General features: G+C 39.2%; 1 protein-coding gene across 9 annotated transcripts in view; it reads right to left on the bottom strand.

Annotated features, from left to right (window-relative positions):
* Stau2 (staufen double-stranded RNA binding protein 2) overlaps positions 1 to 11431 on the bottom strand; it is a 305213-nt gene extending 293782 nt beyond the window's left edge. For 4 of the 9 annotated variants that reach the window (XM_026397275.2, XM_026397282.2, XM_026397276.2 and 1 more), the window contains exons 1-3: positions 10772 to 10903; positions 2612 to 2681; positions 1755 to 1820 (exon numbers count right to left, since the gene is read on the bottom strand). Coding sequence is in view for 2 of the 9 variants with exons in the window: in XM_026397280.2 (XP_026253065.1) it covers positions 1755 to 1772 (18 nt within the window). In the remaining 7 variants the exon portion in view is untranslated. Of the gene's footprint in view, positions 1 to 1754; positions 1821 to 2611; positions 2682 to 10771; positions 10905 to 11031; positions 11053 to 11375 lie in introns of those variants that run through there. The other 5 variants (XM_026397279.2, XM_026397281.2, XM_026397277.2 and 2 more) reach the window with 4 other exon arrangements.
* Between the last annotated feature and the right edge of the window lie 12747 nt (positions 11432 to 24178).

Genomic DNA, 24178 nt, shown 5'->3' with positions numbered 1-24178 from the left:
CTTAATGAGAACCTGTCTCAAAATAAAAAATAAAAAGGGTTGGGGATATAGCTCAGTGGTAAAGCACCTTGGGTCAATCCCCACTACCAAAAGGGGAAAACAGAACAATTTTGCATAAAGGAGATCTTATGTTAACGACATTTGTATAATGAAAGCATCATAAAATACAAAAACTTTAGACCACACAATTATGCGGTTATTACTGAAAAGAACAGAGATCTCTTTCCCTTTATGATAACCCTAGCACCATTCATCCACTCATCCAACAAATATTTGAAAACCATTTACACCATTCTAGGACCAGAGAATACAAGAGTAAACATACAAAATCACTGTCTTCATAGAGTATACTATCTTGCAAGGGAGACAGTTATTAAACAACTACAGTAATCCCTCCATATCCAAGGGAATTGATTCCAGAATGCCCTTCAGATACCAGAATCTGTGAATGCTCAAGCCTCTTGTATAAAAATGTCATAATATTTGCATATGACCAATGCACATTCTCCTGTATATGTTAAATCACTCTAGATTACTTAAAATACCTAACACAATGTAAATACTATATACATAGTTGTTATACTCTATTGTTTAGGAAACAATGACAAAAAAAAGTCTAATAGATGCAAATTTTTTTCCAAATATTTTCAACCTGTGTTAGTTAAATCCACAAATATAATACACATGAGTGTGAAGGGACAACTGAAATTTAATATTTGACAATAACTGCAAATGTCAAAATGCCATTAAATAAAAGGGCAAAGTTCTAAGAGAACATATTCTAGGCCTGGAGTCGAGTAAGCCAAATACAGGGGAGGAAAAGAGAGGTACAGAAAGAATAAATCTGTGCAAAGTCCCTGAAGCCAGACTGACCTTACCCAATGTCGGAACTAAAACAATCAAGTATAACTGAAGCGGGTAGATTATTTCTCAGACATATGTCAAATCTGAGATATGTAAAGACATCCAATTTAAGTGAGCAAGCTGATAACTATTACAAGTGTCTGGAGCTTAGAAACAAGGCCTAGAGCGGGTACAAACTTAGAAGTCACTGGCTTGGAGATGGTATTTGATGTACAAGAACCATAAATTTCTTAGGCAAGGTGAGTGAGACTTCAGGGTGGGGAGGGCAGTCAGGATTACTTTCTCAAATCACAGAAAACCAATTTACTTCTCTGTTGATTTGGAAACAAAAAAAATTAAAGTATTTTGTAACATAGTTATGACACAATGTTTTGTTTGTTCAGAAAAGTAAAAATTAAATGTATAAAATTATTGGGAAAATGCCAAAACCTAAGAAAAATACTTCTTTCAGTTAGTTTAAGGTATTATATGCTGCTATTTATTTAGCAGAACACTTCCTTCTAGCTTTTTCAATGCCCTAGAAAATGAATCTTTTTTTAACACACTGATACAACTAATTTATACAATTTGTCTCTAGAAATGCTGAGTCTGCAGAACTGCCAGCTACTGAAGGTGTATCAGAAGTATTCTTAACACACCAAGTCCTGGAGAATGTGACATCAAGAACAGACAAACTTTCACTCTATACACTCAGAAGTTATCAATTTTCAGGACTATAACTATTTTCCTTATAAAACCTGCCCTATACTATCTCCAATGATGATTATACACTATGTGAAAGTTTGACAAAGCAGTGGTCAAGTTATGGCTGTAGAAGAGCTGAGTTAAAATGTTTCATAATTTATGTCCAAAGCACCATGTAAGTATGAAATGCCTTAACACAAACTCACCTGATTTATTTGAAGCATGTTAAGACAATAATGATCAAACTGCTGTATCCCTCACGGCTCCAAAAACTGGAAAATGAAAATGAAGAAATAAAGTTCAACTTAGTTGATTACCTCAACGACTAGTATTTTAAATACATGATCAGAATCAAATATAAAATGCAGTTGATCCAGATCAGCATAGTGCTTTCTATGATAATGAAATGTTCTATACTTGTGCTATCCAATTAGGTAGCCATTAGCCACATGGCTAATGGGCACCTGAAATATGACTGATTTGACTGTTGCAGCTGAGAAAGAAAACATTTAACATTTCTGAATGTTAATTTGAATTTAAATAGACACATGTGGCTTATGGATATCACTCAGATCTAGATTGATAAACAAAGTCTCTAATGGCTAATGACTAGCACTCAGATCTAGATTAATAAACAAAGTCTCTAATGGTTCTAGACAATCCCCACAAAAAGAAAACTGTTAACAAGCCCAAAAAATCTCACTGATATTTAATGTATATTCTCTTCACTCCAGTTAGGTTTTAAATAGCTGTGTTCCCATCTTCAATGATAACTTATGATAAATTAATACTAAAGAAGATGCAACATACACAAGTATTCTTGTATGTTACAGAATACACAATATGATTACCAAGCTACATATTTTATGTTTTCCCTTATTATCAATATGAAAATGGCATTCACATTAAAATGTCATATAATCTAGACGTGTGCCTTTTTACATAATAATTCATTGAATGATTTCTCTTTTATTCTGTTATTGCTGATAAAAGGATTTACTCCAAAATAAAAGTTTTCCACACAATGCAAAAAAAAAAAAAACACTAGACATGTGGTGCACACCTGTAATCCCAGTTACTCAGGAGGCTGAAGCAGGAAAACCACAAGGCCAGCCTGGTACCTCAGCAAGACCCTGTGTCAAAATAAAAAAGGGCTGAAGGTGTAGTAAAGCGAGCACTAGCCTAGCATTCATGAGGTGCTGGGTTCAATCCCCAGCACTATAAAAAATAATTAAAAAATAAAAATTTTACATAAAATTTCCTAGAAAATCAATCACATCACAATCATTGTCCCATTGCTACATCTGGGTTTGTTTCTTCTGGACCTAATAACCACCCATGGCTGTTATTTCTTTCCATGTGGTACATCTCTTTTTATTTAAAGATATATGCTAAAGAAGGGAAGGAAAACCCAAATTTATAAACAAACAAACCATGAGCTCTCATAAAGGAAAAGGTTAACATAAAATATAAATTATGTTACAGGCACTTTCCCTTCCAAAATTATCAAGCAACAACACAGGAAAATAAAAAGGACTAAATCCCATCATTTGGGTAGAAATTTTATGCTTTAAAATTTTAATATTGAACTTTCCCTCAGAAGCAAAGGTTCTATAGATAGATATACATGCACAGAAGGAAACACTCATGTATCTAGTTACCATTTTTTCAAGAAGATAAATTGGGCCAGGAATGATGGCACAAGCTTATAATCCTAGTGACTTGGGAGGTTGAGGCAAGGGGATCACAAATTCAAGGCCAGCCTTAGCAACTTAGTCACACCCTGTTTCAAAAAAGACTAGGATGTAGCTGAGTGGTAAAGCTTATCTGGGTTCAATCTACAATACCGACCCCCAGCAAAATAAAAAAATATATATATGACAACCCTGCTATCTTTAAAAGTCAAGAGGTGAACCTAGGCAGGACTCTCTGGAAATTTTCTGGGATTCCTAGTAAAACTGGAGTGCAGTACTCTCTTGAAAATATTCCCTTTCCCTTTTCCTATCCCTTCAATAAACTCATTGCTGCTATTCTGAGCAACAAGTCTGAAATCTTTCTGACTTGATTGCAAGAACTAGGGTTTGAAGGGGGGCAGAATCGTTGCATTGTCTCAGTTTCTTGGAAGGCCCCATTTAATCTATTCAATGCTTGTATTAAAAATATGCCAACAATTCAGGTGCGGTGTCGCACGCCTATAATCCCACCAGCTCGAGAGGCTGCAGGAGGAGGATGTAGAGTTCAAAGCCAACCTCAGCAAAAAGTGAGGTGCTAAGAAACTCAGTGAGACCCTGTATTTAAATAAAATACAAAACAGGGCTGGGGATGTAGCACAGTGGTTGAATGCCCTTGAATTCAATTCCCAGTACCCCTCCACCAAAAAAAGTGCCATCAAACTATAAAAAAAAAAAAAGAACGATGACAAACCAAAGTCAATTCAAATCAACTCTGAAAACATTTAATGTTTCTTACAATAGCGTCCTCAGCATCTGTATTATTTCTTTTCTTTCACATTTCCAAGGGATTGGGACGCTACAGAAAAAGTACAAGGTCTAAATTTAAGTGAATTGGAGTTTTAGTATAAATTCTTCAGGAGATTACCTCCTTCTTGATCAAATTATTTTATGTATCTTTGAGTCTTTTTTTTTTAAGTCTTTAAAAAACAAATTGAAGTCTTTGTGATACGAGGCTTTTAACAAATAGAACAGAAATAATGAGATACCACTTCTAAGATTAGGTTATAAAAAGACTGAAGTCGCCTTCTCTTAATCTCTCACTTGTTTGCTCTGAGGGAAGCCAGATGCAATACTGTGAGCTGCCTTTAGGAAAGGCCCACATGTCAAATAACTGAGAGAAGACTGGCCAACAGCCAGCAAAAATTGAGGTCTTCTGACGAACAGTCCCAAGAGCCAGCAACTGAATCCTGCCAAGAGTTTGAAAGTAGGTCTTCCACCAGTCAAGCTTCCAGATGCAACTGCAGCTCCAAATGCAACCTTGACTGCACCCCCTAAGTGACATTAAGCCACAGGCACCTAACTTGCACCCAGATTTCTAACCCACAGAAGCTATGAGAAATTAAATGTTTATTCAATGTTTTAAGTCATATTAACTTTAAGGTAACTTATTATGCAACAATAAATAAGACAATCCAGGTAACTCTAAAATTCAATACTCCTATGGTGCTTTAGGTATTACTTAACCTAAAATAATTTCTGTTCAACATGAGCAAATAAGTAACATTAAAATTCGAATGTGCTAAATTATAAAACTTAAGCATTTATATTTTTAAATCAAAAGTTGAGATCATTAAAAAGTGTTGCATAAGGGTTGGGGATGTAGCTTAGAGGTAGCCAGCACACTCAAGGCCCTGGGTTCAATCTCTAGTACCACCAAAAAAAAAACAAAAGTGTGACAGTAGTCAAATGGTATTAAAACACACTTTCTATGATTAAAAGTATAAAACAAAACCAAGTATTTAATTAAAAACAATTCATTTGACCTATTAAAACAAGTATATTTTATAATTTTGATTAAAATTATAATTTTATATTATAATTTTTCTTTTTGACCTATTTATGAAGTATAAATAAAATTTTCAATATTCCATTATAAAATAATAATAATAATAATTCAGTTGGCTGGGCATAGTGACACACATCTGTAATCCCAGCAGCTCAGGAGGCTGAGACAGGAAGATCTTGAGTTCAAAGCCACCCTCAGAAAAAGAGAAGCATTAAGCAATTCAGTGAGATTCTGTCTCTAAATGTTCAAGTACCCCAAGTTCAATCCTCAGTACCCCAACTCCCCCCCAAAAAATTTCATTTGGAACATAAAAATGTAAATACACCAATAAAATCACTAAGTACCTTCTAAAATTTAACATTATTTATTAAGCACTCACCAACTATGAGAAACACCATTTTGTTTTTATCTAGTATAAGCCTCTAAAAATACTTATCTACAAATCTGTATGTATTTCTTCATCATTAGAGTTTGGTAAGTGATTCCAAGAAGTAGCCACAGTAAGATATTGGGGTGGTTTCTTAAAGTTCTAATTTTCTGATGCACAAATAGTACTTTTAGAAGTAACAAAAATAAAATCATCTATTCACTTAAAATCCACTGTAAAATTTCAAATACTCTGTAAGCTTTCTTTAAATGATTTAAAATAAGGAGCTATATAAAACAGATGAAGAGAGGGACGTGGTGGCGAATCCCTGTTAATTCCAGCTGCTAGGGAGGCTTAAACAGGAGGATAGTAAACTCAAGCACAGCCTCAGCAACTTTGCAAGGCCCTAAGAAAATTAGCAAGATCCTGTTTCAAAATTTTAAAAATAAATAAAAAGGATTGGGAATATAGCTAGTAAAGTGCCCCTGGGTTCAATCTCTGGGACCAATAATAATAATAATAATAAATTCAAATAAATGAAACTAATATTACTACTCTGAGGTAACTAGACATTGTTCTAAAATTATTCTTTTTCTTTTTTTTTTAAAGAGAGAGAGAGGAGAGAGAGAGAGAATTTTTTAAAAATATTTATTTTTTAGTTCTCGGCAGACACAACATCTTTGTTGGTATGTGGTGCTGAGGATCGAACCCGGGCCGCACGCATGCCAGGCGAGCGCGCTACCGCTTGAGCCACATCCCCAGCCCTAAAATTATTCTTTTTCATCAAGCAAGTTATACTAGATTTACATTAGTATAAAACCTGTACTTCATCACACCTATAATCCCAGCAACTCAGGAGGCTAAGGCCAGAGGACCCCAAGTTCAAGGTCAGCCTCAGCAATTTAACCAGACCCTGTCTCAAAAAAAAGAAATTGAAAAAAAGAAAGAAAAATAATTTGTAATTCACAACTATAATACAGACAATTGAGAATGCCCATAATAGCACATGTCTTTAAGATTTCACTTCTTGTTTAAAGACATGCCTGCTCTATGGTCCTGTATTTTAAACTAAAAAAAAAAATCAAGACATATCAAAAAATATCAAGAGATCTCAATAAAATGTGGAGCATCTTATACTGCATATGATTTCATAATGCAACTCTCCTTTCTTTGTCAAAAAAAAATTTCAGATACAGTTCCATCCAACTAAAAGTACTTTCAGAGAAACCTATTCACATACCTCAAAAAACCTTACAGTGATAGCCAGTCAGGCACATTGGGACATGCAGTTCCAGATTTCAAGCTACCAAAAGAACACAAGTGGAGAGAGTACTACAAACTAGGGAAGACTTGCTATTCAAGAAGAATTAAAGGTGCAACCTGTATCTGCAGATGTAACACACCCCTTTAAAAATGAACTTTATTTTGCCAGGCGAGGTGGTGCACATCTGCAATCCCAGAGGCTTGAAAGGCTGAGGCAGGAGGATCTCGAGTTCAAAGCTAGCCTCAGCAACTTATCAAGGCCCTGAGCAAGTCAGCAAGACCCAGGGTCTAACAAAATATAAAAAGGGCTGGTGATGTGACTTGATGGTTAATTGCCCCTGAGTTCAATCCCTCGTACCAAAAAAAAAAAAAACTATATTTTGCCCATCAAATGAATTAAAATCTATACAAAATTAAATTTATAGCATCCTCAATAAATACCACTTTATAAAATGACATTGTGATTAATATCCATAAACATTTTACATCAGCACCCATCCTACATCTGGCAGACAGTTCTCATTTAAACATTCCATTTGACAATATGAAAAATAAAAGCATTTTCTATCCTGATTCTTAGACTATTAACTATGGCCCAACTAAATATCAATTCAAAGCTTATTTTAAAAATCCATGGGTTCATTAAAAAGCTGTTTAAAAATGTTTTTTAGTTGGGTACAGTGGTACACACCTGTCATAACACCTACAGGGGAGACTAAGGAAGGAAAATCACAAGTTCAAGGCCAGCCTGGGCAACAAGTGAGACCATGTCTCAAAAATAAATTTAAATTTTAAAAGTGTTGGAGATGTATCCCAACAGTAGAGCACTTGCTTAACAAGTACAAAGCCCTGAGTTCAATCCCCAGCAGTACCCTAAAAAATGTTTTTAATTTTAGCTTTTTAAAGCAGGTACCTGAAACAAACTTAAGGAAAATTAAAACAGCATAAATTTAAATATCTATTACACTATGGGGGATACCAGGATACCAGCTATGTCCCCCTCTCCCTCCTGGGAGACATCTATGTTACCCTTTATTAAAATAAACCCTGTTGGGCTGGGGTTGTGGCTCAGCTGTAGAGCGCTCACCTAGCATGTGTGAGGCACTGGGTTTGATCCTCAGTACCACATAAAAATAAAAAAATAAAAATAAAGGCATTGTGTCCACCTACAACTAAAAAAATAAAAACTAGTTCAGACAGGTTCAAAATTTTCTTCTATTCACCATACACTAAATTATAAAAGACCTGCCTTCTTAAGATTTTTCCTGCACCAAAGTCAAGGGTTTATCCTAAACAAGGCAGCCTATGAAACTCAAAATCAAACAATAACTAGGTGTGGTGGCACATGCCTATAATTCGAGCAAGGAGCTGAGGCAGGAAGATTACAAGTTGGAGGCCACCCTGGGCAAGTTTGCAGGATGCTATCTCAAAATTTAGAAGAGAGAGAAAGAACACAAACTGGGGTGATCCTCAAAAGGAGTACAAAAAAAAAGATGACCAGGTGATACGGGCCTGTAATTCCAGCCACTATGGAGGCTGAGGAAGAAGAATCACAAGCTTGAGCTCAGCAATTTATCAAGAATATCTCAAAAAGTTTAAAAAAGGACTGGGAATCTAGCTCAGTACAGGTGTTCCTCAGTGCAATTCCCACCACTGCAAAGTACAAAAGAAAAAGAGAGAAAAATGGGAGGAAAGAGGTTAAGTATAAAGAGGGAACAAAACACACCTTGGCCAACTACATAGTCTAGAACCTAAACAGAAAAAGCTCTTAACCTCACTTTCATTGTTGTATATTTAAAACTTTAATTACTATCTTAGATGTTTTTATATTCTCTGTTGAAAAGCAGACCAAACCATTCTTTCTTAGAACTTCATTCCAGACAAGACAAAACACAAAATTCTTACGGTTTTTCCAGAAATATTTGGGAGCAAAAAGCCATAACATATGTACTATACCCAGAAAGAAATATTGTGTGTGTGTGTGTGTGTCTGTGTGTGTGTGTGTGTATGAGAGAGAGAGAGAGAGAGAGAGAGAGAGAGAGAGAGAAATAGAAAATGGTAAATAGGTGAAATGGTAACAGGTGAATCTGGGTAAAGGTTACAAAGATGCTCTCTGTAATATTCTATTCTTGCAACTTTTCTGTACACTTCCAATTATTTCCAAACAAGTTAAAATGTAAAACTTACATGACATACCATTTGAAACTAACAACATATACTTGGATTATACAGCAACATTTTTACAAATACAAAACACTGTTTAAAAAAAATGAAGTGATGTGTGAGGAAGTATGCACCATATCCTACAAAGAAATCTTCACTTAGAAGTAGATTTCGTATTACACTGCCATGTATTGAAATGTGGCAATGGTGACTAGAGCTGAAACCATGGGTGGGGGGAATAAAAAAGTGCACACACACCACATAGATGAACATTACTGCTTCATAAATAGAGGCCTGCTACAAAATGCAGCAAATCTAAAATTCAAGTGATATGTGATATCTCTAGTTTGCAGTAAAATATCTACAAACTGAACAATGAACAACTTGCCACAATACAAGACTATCCAGAAGCAGAATAAGTCTTGGTTTTGATGGTTTTATTAAGGTTTTTCCACTGCAGCTCAAATCGCAACAGTATATTCCAATCATTTCAAGAAAGCAAGGATAGGGAAGAAGTAAAACTATCAAAGAAATGTTGCAATCTTGACTCCTTCAAGGTAACTATCATCCTGACTGTCCATAACAATTTTGATTTCAAATGTTCACCATGCTTTTTCCTAAAACATAGGATACACCAAAACCCAAGTAACGCTCAGCGAAAGTTCAGCTGAGCACTGTGAAATCAAACCTTAAACAATAAAGATTTTCAGTGTGTTAAATACATTTAAAGGATTATTTCTATCTTTCTGCAGGATCCACCCACTTTTAAATTCTTCAGTAAATTCCCGGGTCTACCCTAATTGGATGGTCCCCACACCACCCTAGCATTCTCACTTAACCTTTTGGGAGGTGAGACAGAAAAAAAAATGTAGGGCAAATACGGACCCCTTCCAAAGAAAATTATTCACAATGCAAAATTCTACACATAATTCCAGGGACTTCCAGAACCCCACAGCCATTATCTCCACCCCCTCACTAAGAATTCCAGCTTTGCTATCTCTTCAATTGCCTCTGCGGGAACCCCCCCCCCCAACACACACACACACACACAAACACACAATCCCCACACTCGCCCCAGGAGGGACTGGAGTCCCTATCCTCACATAGTGGATTCTGTAACCGAGCTTTGTCTATCGCCCAACTCCCTTTGCCCCGGCAAGGTCACTACTGCCAACTACCCCTTTAAGCCTAGCCACCACGGTAATAGTTCCTAAGAGCCACAGCAGAACTTGCCCGTCATAGGATATATTTTGTCCCCTCGGCCCCACCTACCTTCCCCATTTCGGGGAGTTACGTCTTTGCCACTTGCCCATTATACAGAAATAGCCACCGCCGCCGCCACAACCCCCCAACCCGGCGCACCCCGGCCCCACCGCTCCGCCCCCAGCGCCCCAGGCCCATTCCCCGCAGACCCTCCGGAGCTTCCCCGCACCGCCCGCACCGCCCGCACCGCCCGCACCGCCCTTCCCTGCCCTCCTTCTCTCCCGCACCGCCGATTCTCGCCATCCTCCTTTCTGCAGTGCCCACCGGGCCCCCAAGACCCCCGGCTTCCTGCGCCCCCCGCCAGGTCCCCCCACCTCGGCACCCCCACTGGGGCCGGCCTCCCAGCTGTCCTCCCAGCTCCTCCCCTCAGGACACCTGTGTCGTCCCACCCCCTCCACACACGCCCCCCCATACATTCGCCCCCTCCCCGGCAGCCCTACCCCCCCACCCACTTCCCCTCCCCCTCCAGCCCCGGGAGCCCGAGGAGGGAGGGATGGCGCCGGGGAGGGGAGGGGAGGCCGCGAAGGGGGCCGTTCGGCTCGGGGTTCGCCGCGCCGCGGACCTGCAGGGCTCCCCAGCGCCCTCTGCCTCCTCCGCCAGCGGGGCGGAAGTCGGGGCCTCCAGGGCGCCCCCAACGAGGGTATTTACCTTCTTGCCAGGGACACTTTGCAGACGGCTCCAACATTGGCAAACACTACAGAGAACTGACCCCGCTCGGCCGCCGCCGCCGCCGCCGCCGCCGTCGCCGCCGCCGGCTTCCACCCTAAGGGCTCCCCGCCCCCCGCCTCTGCCTGCCTCCCCTGCGCTCCCGCCGCGCCCTCCCGGGCTCGCGCCGCGCGCCCCCGCCTGCGCAGCCGCTCCCGCGCCCCAGCACGCCAGGCCCGCGCGCGCGCCCGCTCCAGCCCTACCTCCACTCAGCTCCCGCCCGAGCGCCCGCGGCCGAGCGCGGCCATTGTTCGCGGTGCCGCTCCCGCCCCCTGGCGGCCGCCCGGCCCCCCGCAGCAGCGGGCGCTGCGGTGCTGGCGCCGGCGGGCGGGACCTCGGGGCTTGGGTGTTCCTATGGGCGAGTGCGTGGGCAGCGCGCCCTAGCCGTGGTCTCCTAGTCCTCAGGACGGCTCCCTGCCCCCTCGGCCGCAAAGGACGGGCCCAGGGCAGCCCTGTACACACCTGCACCCGGCAACTTCCTCCCCCACCCCATAGACCTTTTGGCTCTTTCTAGACCGTGGCCTGGACCCCGATTCCCTGCTCGTACCTTCCCCGGGGCTCTAGGACTACCCCCCTCTGCAGCTGCGGAGACGCGTGACCATCCCGGGTCTGCTCCGGCCGCCGCTGTGCGACGCACCGTTTAGCGGATCCTGCACCTTTCCAGACTGGGGGAGGGAGGCAGCAGGGAGGAGGCCAGTTCACTGTCTGGGCCCGGAAAACAGTGGAGATCCCTAATCACCTACCCTCCCGCATCAGCGTGGCCAAGCAACCTCCTGGATCAACAAAATATCTTATGTGGTCACTCGAAGAAGAAATCTTTGGGTACAAAAATGAGGATCATCATAAAACAGTGCCCTAGATCCTTGATTTTTGAGGCAAGGGTGCCAGAAAATTCGAATTACTTCTTGGTTTGTCCTGGTTTTGAAGTGGGTTACTTATGGCCAGGTAACTTCAACCCAGTTAAGCCCAATGAAACGTAACACTTTATTTAGTAAATGACACCAAAAATAATCTGACAAAAAAAAAAAAACTAGAAATAGAACTGTTAAGTGTGTTCTTCACAAACTTATTCATTTACATTATTATTCCCTGGATTCCTTCCTGGTATCACTTACCTGCCTAAGTTATGTCTATGAGGCCTGTGATTTCAGTTACCATCTAAAACCAATAGTTCTGTCTACAGATGGAGAAACAGTATTGTGTGCATATTACCCTATGAATCAGTTCATTCTTTTTTTTTTTTTTTTTTAAGAGACTGAATGTGTTAGGTATAAAAATGTGTAAATAGAGCCTGGCATGTGATAGGTTTTATTTGGTACAATATTGGCTCCTGCTACATTTTCCTACCAGAAATGTTTTTTGGACTCCTTTCACCTTTTGCCAGTTCCCTCAAATTTAACTTGCCTGGTTCTCCTTAAATCAGCACCACCCTGAATTAATGACTTCTAGCTGCTTAGATGACAGTTCAAATGTTGAATGTTTTGAATGAATACATACCCTTGACACCAGCTGTCCCTAGGGATAAGCCTCCCCCTCTCTGTGCTTTTCCCTAGGTTTCTCCCCTCCCTATAGTCTATCCTTCCCTCACCTTTGAATAAATCATCCTTCAAGCCAAAAATTACCTGGCTGACAGGCATTCTCTAATTCCATGCTCTTTTCTTGATGCCCTCTTCTCTGATATTGTAAGTATTTTACAATTGTTTGTTTTCTAGCCTAACTTTGCCTACCAACCAGTGCATTGTCCAAGTCAGGCTCTATGTCTCATTCATCTTTGTAGTCTCAGCATCTAACAGCAAGTGGGTGGACAGTAAATGCTTTGGGAATAAATGGATGAGTTTATGCTTTTGGAAATCACTCTGAAGTGGTCAGAAATTCCATTCACTTTGATTCAGATCATTAAAGTTGATTTAAACTTTGTGCCGTAATTTTTTTTTCTTACAATTGATTTAAAGTTTTTAAAGTCATAATTTCCAGAAATTATTGTTTAGCTTGAATCAGCATTTTCAACTGCTCAAGGTATACAGGCATCAACACATGAAATCACCTAGGTGACATGGAAATTCTCACATAATTCTATGATAATTTTAGGATTTACTTTAAATACTTTTTATGAGAATTAAAAATAATGAATATTTAAAAAGCAGTGGTCCTATTAGCAGAAAAGCAACTAATTCACAAATACATCTTTAGGGTACCATTGTAAAATATTCAATCATCAGAAAAAGGATAATGATGGGCTGGGGTTGTGGCTCAGTAGAAGAGCACTTGCCTGGCATGTGTGAGGCCCTGGGTTCGATCCTCAGCACCACATATAAATAAATAAAGTAAAAAATCCATTGGCAACTAAAAAAAATTTTTTTTAAAGAAAGAAAAAGGATAATGCTTTCAAATCACTTTATAATAATAACACTTTTAGCAGTTTGAATGGGACCAATGTTAGAATCCCAAACTAGTTTTTTTTCTGATGTCTTTTCATTTCTTTTAATATTCATTTTCTGTAAAATTTTCTAGCCCCTATTACTCATTTTTTTTAATTTAGCTTTTTTGCCACTGTGACCAAAAGACTTGACAAGAACAATTTTAGAGGAAGAAAAGTTGATTTGGGGCTCAGATTTCAGAGATCTCAGTGCATAATTGGCCAACTCCATTGCTCTGGGTGTGAGGTGAGGCAGAATACCACAGCAGAAGGAGGAAAACAGCTCAGGACATGGCATTATCAATGAAGCAGAGATGGAGACTCCCCTCATCATGGACAAAATGTAATCCCCAAAGGCACACCCTCAGTGATATATCTCTTTCAGTCACATATTACCTGCCTACAGTTACAACCCAGTTAATCCATATCCAGTGGATTAATGTACTGATTATGTTAAAGCTCTTATAACACAATCATTTTACCTCTAAACTTGCTTACTTTGTCTCACACACGAACTTTTGGGGGGACATCTCATATCTAAACCATAACATTCTTCATATAAATTACTTTCCCTTATATGCTTATATCTAAATTTTTTTTATCACCACACACTGTTTATCCCACTATACTCTAAAATCACTGAAGAAGAGAACAATGACTTCCTCATTTTTGTTTCTCCAGGATCTAGCACAGTGGTTCATAAATACTTGTTGAGTAATGGAGTAGTGAATTTCCCAAACATTTACTAATATCTACTATGGGTCAATTACTATTCTTGGCATAGAAATACATAGCAATGGAAAAGATCTGCAAAGTCTTTGTCATCATGGAACAGAAGTAGGACAGAAGAATTTTATCTTCTGTAGAAATGTAGAAAGAATGTAGAATGTTGAATGTAGAAATAAAATGTAGAAAGGAGACAAAAGGAAGGACAAGGAAACAATAACCTGAAAGTCTTTTGCTTTCCTCCACAAGACAGTTGTCTCACTCCCAAATTCTAGGAAAAAACTACAAATCTTCGCTCACAATCTTAATGTTTTTGAAAATTCACCCACTTATGAAAACTATCCTGTGCACTATTAATTATCCTGCCGATACAGATATTTTTAGAACAGATTGGGCAAGGGGAAACATGAAACCAATAATATAGGATACTGTCCCAACATTATCTATTTATCACATAATGGAGAAGACGTCAACTTCATAAAATTAACACTTCCAGGGCAGGGGTTGTAGCTCAGCAGTAGAGCACTCACCTAGCTCATGTGAGGCCCTGGGTTCGATCCTCAGCACCACATAAAAATAAATAAATACAAACAAGGTGTTAAAAAATAATTTTAAAAAATTAACACTTCCAGGCCAGGCATAGTGGTGCATGCCTCTAATCTCAGCAGCTCAGGAGGCTGAGGCAGGAGGATCAAAGCCAGCCTCAGCAACAGCAAGGTGGTAAGCAACAAAGTGAGACCCTGTCTCTAAATAAAATACAAAATAGGGCTGGTCATATGACTCAGTGGTTGAGTGCCCCTGAGTTCAGTTTCCAGTAAACCCCCCCAAAAATTAATACTTCCAAATACTTTACCTGTATCAAAATACTATTCTAGAAATCCCCAACATATTTATATATTCACTAAAAAATTGGTTGCTGGGAACCAAGTATATTTTTTTCCACAATAATAATGTCAAGATATTTATTAGAGTATCAACCACCTAAGCTAATGAACTAAAAAGGAGTAGAAATAAATTATGTTGCAAATGCAATCATTAAAAAATAAGAACATAAAACTGTATTTAATGAAGTATGCAGAGGTTCTTAAAAATAATAGGGACACAATTATTGTTACATTGACTTTTATTTTTCCTCTGTAGCCATCATCTTGTCTCTTCATTTTTTTACACTTTCCACCATGCCATAAATTTGTTTTTTATCAGTATTTTGTCTAGTAACTTCATTCTCACTTGTTTCTTAAATTTCAAATGGCATTGTTTAAGTTTCATTATTATTTAATTAAAATACAAGATAAAAAATTAGCAATCTGTACTTGCATCTTAATCTATATTTTATCATCTGTAAATTGAGGTTGTTTATTGAATATATACTTACATTACATTTATCTATACAGCAAAGCATCATAGAAAGTATTCTTCTGTTACATGAGTTATTTTTTCTTCTATCCTGGGTTCTTTTCCTTCAATCTTGAATTCTTTTTCTTCTATCCTATATACTGTCTTTTAAATGCAATATTGATATTGTTATTATTTTGAATGCATTTATTATTTTTGCTACAATAATTGGCATAATTTTAATAAAATTTGTTTTTGTTTTTCTCATATTTGATCTGGGAAACTCTGCCCAGATTTTGCATTAGCTAAGCATTTCTTAGTAGAGCTTACAGGGAAAATAAAATTTCATTTCATCCATTCATGTCAAATTAAACCCCATCTCTCACCCTGTACAAAACTCAACTCAAAGTTGATCAAGGACCTAGGCATTAGACCAGAGACCCTGAGCCTACTAGAAAAAAAAATAGGCCCAACTCTCCATCACATTGGCTTAGAAACCAAATTCCTCAACAAGACTCCTAAAGCACAAGAAGTAAAATAAATGGGATGGGGTTGTGGCTCAGTGGTTGAGTGCTTACCTAGCACATGTGAGATGTTCAATTCTGGGTTCAATTCTCAGCACCACATATAAATAAATAAACAAAATAAAGGCATGTGTCCATCAACAACTTTAAAAAAGTAAAATCAAGAATCAAATGGGGGGATTCCACCTCTTGGGTCCCCTTCTTCCTCCGGGAGAAGTCTTTTCTGCTGTCCTTTAATGAAAAAAAAAAAAAAAAAAGAATCAAATGGGCAGAGCAAGTTGCCTAATGCCTGAAATCCCAGCAGCTACGGATCTGAGACAGGAGGATCTAGAGTTCAAAACCAGCCTTAGCAAAAGTGAGGAACTAAGCAACTCAGTGAGACCCTGTCTATAAATAAAATACAAAAAAAGGGCTGGGGATGTGGCTCAGCAGTCGAGTGCTCCTGAGTTCAATCCCCAGTATCTCCCCCACCAAAAAAAAAAAAAAAAAAAAAAAGATCAATAAATGGGATGTATCAAGCTAAAAAGCTTCTTAACAGCAAAGGAAACAATTAAGAACATGAAGAGAGATCCTATGGGGCTGGGGTTGTGGCTCAGCGGTAGAGCACTTGCCTGGCATGTGCGAGGCCCTGGGTTCAATTCTCAGCACTACATAAAAATAAATAAAATAAAAGTATTGGGTCCAACTACTTCTAAATATATATATATATATATATATATATATATATATATATATATATCCCCTATGGAATGGGAGAAAATTTTTGCCACCTGCACCTCATTATAGAGCATTAATCTCCTGGATATACAAAGAACTCAAAAAACTTAACAATAAAAAAACAAAAAACCCAATCAATAAATGGACAAAGGAAGCCCAGGACCAGATGGATACACAGCTGAGTTCTACAAGATCTTCAAAGAAGAACTAATACCAATGCTCCTCAAATTATTTCATGAAACAGAAAAAGAGGCAGCACTTCCAAACTCATTCTATGAGGCCAATATCACCCTGATTCAAAAACAAGACAAAGATACATCAAAGAAAGAAAACTTCAGACCAATATCTCTAATGAACATAGATGCAAAAACTCTCAATAAAATTCTGGCAAATCAAATACAAAAACATATCAAAAAAATTGTGCACCACAATCAAGTGGGGTCATCCAAGGGACGAAAGGTAGGTTCAACATATGGACATCAATAAATGTAATTCATTACATCAATACACTTAAAGATAAGAATCATATGATCATCTAAAAAACACTCAACAAAATGGAGCACCCCTTCATGTTCAAAACACTAGAAAAACTGGGGATAACAGGCACATATCTCAACATTGTAAAAGTTATCTATGCTAAGCCCCAAGCCAACATCATTCTTTTTTTTTTAACCATACGATTTATTTTTATTTTTATTTTTTTAGTCATACATGACAGCAGAATGTATTTTGACATGTAATATATACATGGAATGTACATACATCAATCATATTGTCTATTCTATTCTGCTCCAACATCATTCTAAATGGAGAAAAATTGAAAGCATTCCCTCTAAAAACTGGAACAAGATGGGGATGCCCTCTTTTACCACTTTCTATTTAACATAGTTCTTGAAACACTGGCCAGAGCAACTAGACAGATGAAAGAAATTAAAAAGATATGGATAGGAAAAGAAGAACTCAAATTAGCACTATTTGCCAACGATATGATTCTATATCTAGAAGATCCAAAAATTCCACCAGAAAACTTCTAGAAGTAATAAATGAACTCAGCGAAGTAGCAGGATATAAAATCAACACCCATAAACAAAGGCATTTCTGTACATCAGTGACAAATCCTCTGGAAGAGAAACTAGGAAAACTATCCTATTTACAATAGCCTCAAAAAAAAAATAAAGTTGGGAATCAACTTAATGAAAGAGGTGACAGACATCTACAATGAAAATTATAGAACACTAAAGAAAGAAATCAAAGAAGACCTTAGAAGATGGAAAGATCTCCCCTATTCTTATATAGGCAGAATTAATATTGTCAAAATGACCATACTACCAAAGCACTATACAATTTTATTGTAATTCCAGTCAAAATCCCAATGACACTCATCATAGAAATAGAAAAAGCAGTCATGAAATTCATCTTGAAAAATAAGAGACCCAGAATAGCTAAAGCAATCATTAGCAAGAAGAGTGAAGCAGGTGGCATCATTATACCAGACCTTAATACTACAGAGCAATAGTAACAAAAACAGCATGGTATTGGCATCAAAATAGACTTGTTGACCAATGGTACAGAATAGAGGACACAGAGGCAAACCCATGCAAATACAGTTATTTCATATTAGACAAAGGCGCCAAAAACATATATTAAAGAACAGCCTCTTCAACAAACGGTGCTGGGAAAACTGGAAAGCTATATGTAACAAAATGAAATTAAGCCCCATCACACACCATGCACAAAACTCAACTCAAAGTGGATCAAGGACCTAGGAATTAGACCAGAGACCCTGCACCTAATAGAAGAAAAAGTAAGCCCAAATCTCCATCATGTCAGATTAAGCCCCAACTTCCTTAATAAGACTCCTATAGTGCAAAAAATAAAATCAAGAATCAATAAATGGGATGGATTCAAACTGAAAAGTTTCTTCTCATCAAAAGAAACCATCAGTGAGATGAATAGAGAGCCTACAGAATGGGAGCAAATTTTTACCACACATACATCAGAAAGAGCACTAATCTCTAGGATGTATAAAGAACTCAAAAAGGTAACACAAAAAAACAAATAACCCAATCAATAAATGGACCAAGGAACTGAACAGACACTTCTCAGAAGAAGAAATACAATCTATCAACAAATATATGAAAGAAATGTTCAACATCTCTAGCAATTAGAGAAATGCAAATCAAAACTACTCTAAGATATCATCTCACTCCAATCAGAATGGCAGCTATTGAGAATATAAACAACAATGAGTGTTGGCAAGGATGTGGGGAAAGGCACACTCATACATTGCTGGTGAGACTGCAAATTGGTGCAACCAGTCTGGAAAGCAGTATGGAGATTCCTAAGAAAACTTGAAATGGAACCACAATTTGACCCAGCTATCACACTCCTCGGTTAATACCCAAAGGATTTTAAAACAGCATACTACAGGGACACAGCCACATCATATTTATAACAGCACAATTCACAATAGCTAAATTGTGGAACCAACCTAAATGCCCTTTAGTAGATGAATGGACAAAGAAACTGTAGTATATCTACACAATGGAATATTGCTCAGCATTAAAAGAGAATAAAATCATGGCATTTACAGGTAAATGGGTGGAGTTAGAGAATATTACACTAAGCGAAGCAAGCCAATCCTCAAAAACCAAATGCCAAATGTGAGGATGCTGATCCATAATGGGTATGAGGGGGAGATAGGGCAAAGAGGAGAGAGGGGAAGGGAGGGGGCAGCGTGTAGGAAAGACGGTGGAATGAGATGAGCATCATTACCCCAAGTACATGTATGAAGATACTAATGGTGTGACTCTACTTTGTGTACAAAAAGAGACACGAAAATTGTGCTCTCTCTATATATATACTATGAATTAAAATGCATTCCGCTGTCATATATAACAAATTAGAATAAATTTTTTTTTAAAAAAAGAATAGCTAAATAAATAAATGAATAGGCAAAGGAACTGAGCAGGCACTTCACAGAAGAAGAAATACGATCAGTCAACAAATATATGAAAAAATGTTCTATATATCTAGCAATTAGAGAAATGTACATTTAAACTACACCAAGATTTCATCTCATGCCAGTCAGAATGGCAGTTATCAAGAATATAGACAACAATAAATGTTCATGAGGATATGGAGAAAAAGGTACAATCATACATTGCTGGTGGGACTACATATTGGTGCAACCACTTGTTATGGGCCAGGCCATATGGACAATGACCAAAGAGACTCCATTTTACCCTGAGACTCCACATCATGTAAGACATGCTTCTCTCATGGGAAAGCCCCACCTCTGTACCCATTAATAGTTACCTAGCACAACATACTGGGCAACACAAAATGGCAATTCTTATACAATGTAAAATTGTTCTCTTTGGTTTCCATTTTTCTTGGGCAACGTACCTTGTCAGAGATTGACTGTCTAGATATTAGTAACCATTCTCTAACTTGTACTGAACGAGGTCATTTTGACCCACTTCCCTTCTGCTATGCCAACCTGAAAAGTCCGTGGGAAATACCAATGTACCCATTGCATTGTCTCACCAACTGCCCATTTCAGCTTCTGTACCTGCTTGCTTGCAGCTATGTCAACCCAGATGTGGTTTTTGCCTTTAAATATCTTAAAATACTCAGGCTCAGAGCTGTTCCTTGTAGAGTCAGTTATGGGTCCTGCAGGGGGCAGTCAACGGCCAGCCGGCTAAATAAAGACTCTTCAATCTGGACAAAATTGGGACTTGGTGTGTCTTCTGAATGACCTGCCCCACAACACACTATGGAAAGCAGTATGAAGATTCCTCAGAAAGCTTGGAATGAAACCACCATTTGACCCAGTTGTCCAACTCCTGGGCGTATACCCAAAGGATGTAAAATCAGCATACTATAGTGATACAGCCACATCAACGTTTATAGCAGCTCAAATTACAATAGCTAAGCTCTGGAACCAACTTAGGTGCCCTTCAACATATGAATGGATAAAGAAATTGTGGTGTATATATATATATATACACAATGAAATATTTCTCAGCCATAAACAAGAATGAAATTATGGCATTTGCCAGTATATGGATGGAACTGGAGATTATCATGCTAAGTGAAATAAGCCAATCCCCCAAAACCAAAGGCTGAATGTTCTCTCTGATATGTGGATGCTAACACACAATAAGTCAGGGGAAGGACAGCAGTTCATTAGGTTAGAAAAAGGGGAATGAAAGGAAGGGAGGGAAGATGGGAGTAGGAAAGACAGTGGAAGGAACCCGACATAACTTTCCTATGTTCATACATGAAGACGTGATTGGTGTAACTCCACATCCTGTAAAACCAAAAGAATGGGAAGTTATACTCCATGTATGTATATTATGTTAAAATATACCCTACTGTCATATATATCTAAAAAGAACAAATTTTTAAATTTTTCATTTCCTTAGTTTTCAGAGGTAAAGTCAAAATCTGATTTTATTCCACCATCTTTACTTTAAATTTCAGATATATTTCTTGGAACTAGTAAGCTAATAAAGCCTAGAAATGTGTCTTGCTTATAATAATTTAAATTTCCTTGCAGTGGAAATAAATTTGTCATATCTCTGAACTCTGAGGGAGGAGAAGGGAAAGCTAGGGGTGGAGGGAAAGGATGGCAGATATTCTTTAACAAGTTCGATGACTTCTTCAAACACTTCATTTAATTTATTTAACCTTATTTTTATAATTTATTTGTGGTGCAGAGATTAATCCAAGGCCTTGTACATGCTAGGCAAGCACTCTACCATTAAGCTAAAACCCCAGTCCTCAGATTTTTTTTTTTTTTTTTGGCACCTGGGATTGAACTCAGGGCACTCAAACACCGAGGCACGTCCCCAGCCCTATTTTGTATTTTATTTAGAGACAGGGTCTCACTGAGTTGCTAGGCCTCGCTCTTGCTGAGACTGGCTTTGAACTCCCGATCCTCCTGCCTCAGCCTCCTGAGCCACTGGTATTATAGGCATGCACCACCGCACCAGGCTCTGAAAACATTTTTTAATGTGACTATTTTGACAGGTATCATCTTAGCAATTACTTGTCCCTCTTTCCTTTCCTCGTTCAAGACTCCTCGTCCGTCCCCTTTTGAAAAGACTTCATTATAACTTCACAGAGCATTCTTTCTCCCTTCTTGATTTAGTTAGTTTTTTCACTGCTGTGAGCAAAAGACCCGACAAGAACAATGCAGAAGAAGAGAAGTTTATTTGGGGTCCCAATCCAAAGACAGCCAACTCCATTGCGCTGGGCCCAAGGTGAGGCAGAGAACATCATGGCAGAAGAGCAGGGAGGAGGAAAGCAGTTTAAGCAGAGCCGCATCTCTCTGCTCCAAGCAGGATCCACCAGGGCACCTCACCGACTAGGAGCTCAAATCACAGAAAGGCTCACTCCCTCATATCTGCCATTGATACTGGTTATCAGCTGGACAGAAGGCCCACATGTGACCTTTCTAATAAAAAGCTGTTTGGCTTGCTTACAGCAGGGTGGTGGGGTTTCATGACCCAAGTAGTAAAGGCCACCAGTTTTTAAGGCCTGTAATTCTGTCATATTCTATTGGTCACAGGACTCAGTTCAAGAGGAGGCAGTTATCCTACTTCTCTCAAAAGATTTCAGGATCACATTTAAAATCCACACATTCTCTGAAACAAGTCACCTTGCCTTTTCACTGTACTGTTCATACATTAATATAAGGTGACACTGAAATTTTCCGTCCATGTGTACCTGCTTGGGTCTGCACACATCCTGACAGCTGACTTGATGCATTGGACACCCTTTTTGCCCATTAAAGATGGGGGCATGCCTGGGCTATGGAGATTACAAACACTAGATTAAAGAGGAACAGGGTTTGTATTCTTTTCTAGTCTGCTCTCCTCTTCAGGTCAAGAGAAAAGCATTGGGAAAGTTAAGGCTGCCAATAGTTGCAACAGCTGAAAAGATGAAGAGGTACATTGGAAGCTGGAGGAAATCCCCAGGTAGCAAGGCTGTGACATGTAATATTGAATCATGCTGTTTGGGACATGCTACTATGATGGCAATGGGCAAGTAAGAAATAGCCTAGGGAGGGACCTACAGAAGGCAGTCAGACAAGGTCAGGCTTAGTGCCCTCCAACACACACACACACACACACACACACACACACACACACACCATTTCTGAAGACTACATCTTTCTACCATCTAATACCTTCTGGCCTCTATGCCCAGGGCTGAACCTAACCTAATTTTCCTCTTTTCTGTGGATATTCTCTCATGAGGGTCGTCCCAGACATCCACTCAGATAATAAAACCACAGCTACTCCAAGACTTGGATGTTGACTCCCTCTTCTCTTTTCCTTCCCCACCCCAACTTTGTGACCACCAACCTTTACTTGGTGTGAATCAAGTTTACTGCACTTCCTCACTGTGTGAACCACCACCTCTAACTCCCTAACAGAGGTTGACCTTTCCCAAGAGTCATACAGGCAGGATCACCACTAGGCTACACTATCAGGAGCTGCCACATAGGAGCAAGCACGGACCTTAGTCTTGAGCAATGGAGGTGTGGGACTGGCTTCCGCTCTCAGTGTGAGAGCAGGTGGACCTCACCTGTGCTAGGCAGGGGAATGAAGCTCTGGGAATGGTCACCCAATGGGACTGAGCTACACCCCCCTGAAACCCAATCCCTTGCCTCATTTGGGTGGAACTTTCTGGAGTGTCTTCTCCTCAATAAATAGGGCTTCAGGTATGCTCTCTTTCTTTTGTTTGCCTCTCTTGCTTCCCTTGTGAGAGCTGGGGCCAAGGAGCCATCGTTGAACCACCCCCCCAAAAAAAGGGTATTTTCTCTGTCTCAGTGTGATTATTCAGTGCCAACCCATTTCACGTGGAGTGACCCTGACTGAATTAGTCGAGTGTCACAGCACTACACAGTGCCTCTGTGGGAACTTTGAGGAAGTACACCCCTGATGGTCACTATTCTGTAAGCTTAGTATTACTGCCAAAAGAAAAGGAGGCAGAAGAAGATGCTCTGGGTCTCCATCCTTGTTGGCCAGCTGTTGTTTGGAATGTATGCAAACTACATACAAACTACAACCAAATTCATTATATTGGAACATAATACGCCATGTGAATGATTAAGAGGGGAGACCTTTTGGTACATGCTATGTCATAAAGTCTCCATCCTGGTGAAGGGATTACTGCCATTATAAAAGAAGCTTTAAATAGCTGCCTTTCCTTTTTGCCCTTCCCCCTTTGCCCTTCCACCTCTTGCCAGGTGAGGACAAAACGAGAAGATCTTCAGCAAAGACCAAATCTATTGATACCTTGATCTTGGACTTCGTAGCTTCCAGAACTGTGAGAAATAAATTTCTGTCCTTTATAAATTACCCCGTCTAGGATATTGCGTTATAAGCAGCACAAACTGATTAAGATATAGCCCCTTCACTGGAGTTTTTGTGGACAGCCCAAAACGGTAAGTACATTGTCTTTGAGCTGCTGGGCTGTCAATTTCCTTATGGCAGCTGGTGGCTTAGTCAATGCACTTAGCTCAGAAAAGGTCCAATTCTTCCTGTTCTGCTCCCATGTTTGTGCCACTTTTCGACTTCTTTCCAGTGAGTGTCTGTCTCCTCCTTCTTATAGAAC

This window comes from Urocitellus parryii, chromosome 7 (genome assembly GCF_045843805.1).
Source record: "Urocitellus parryii isolate mUroPar1 chromosome 7, mUroPar1.hap1, whole genome shotgun sequence".
In the NCBI taxonomy this organism is placed as follows: Eukaryota; Metazoa; Chordata; class Mammalia; order Rodentia; family Sciuridae; genus Urocitellus; species Urocitellus parryii.
This window is presented reverse-complemented; position numbering and strand designations above follow the sequence as displayed.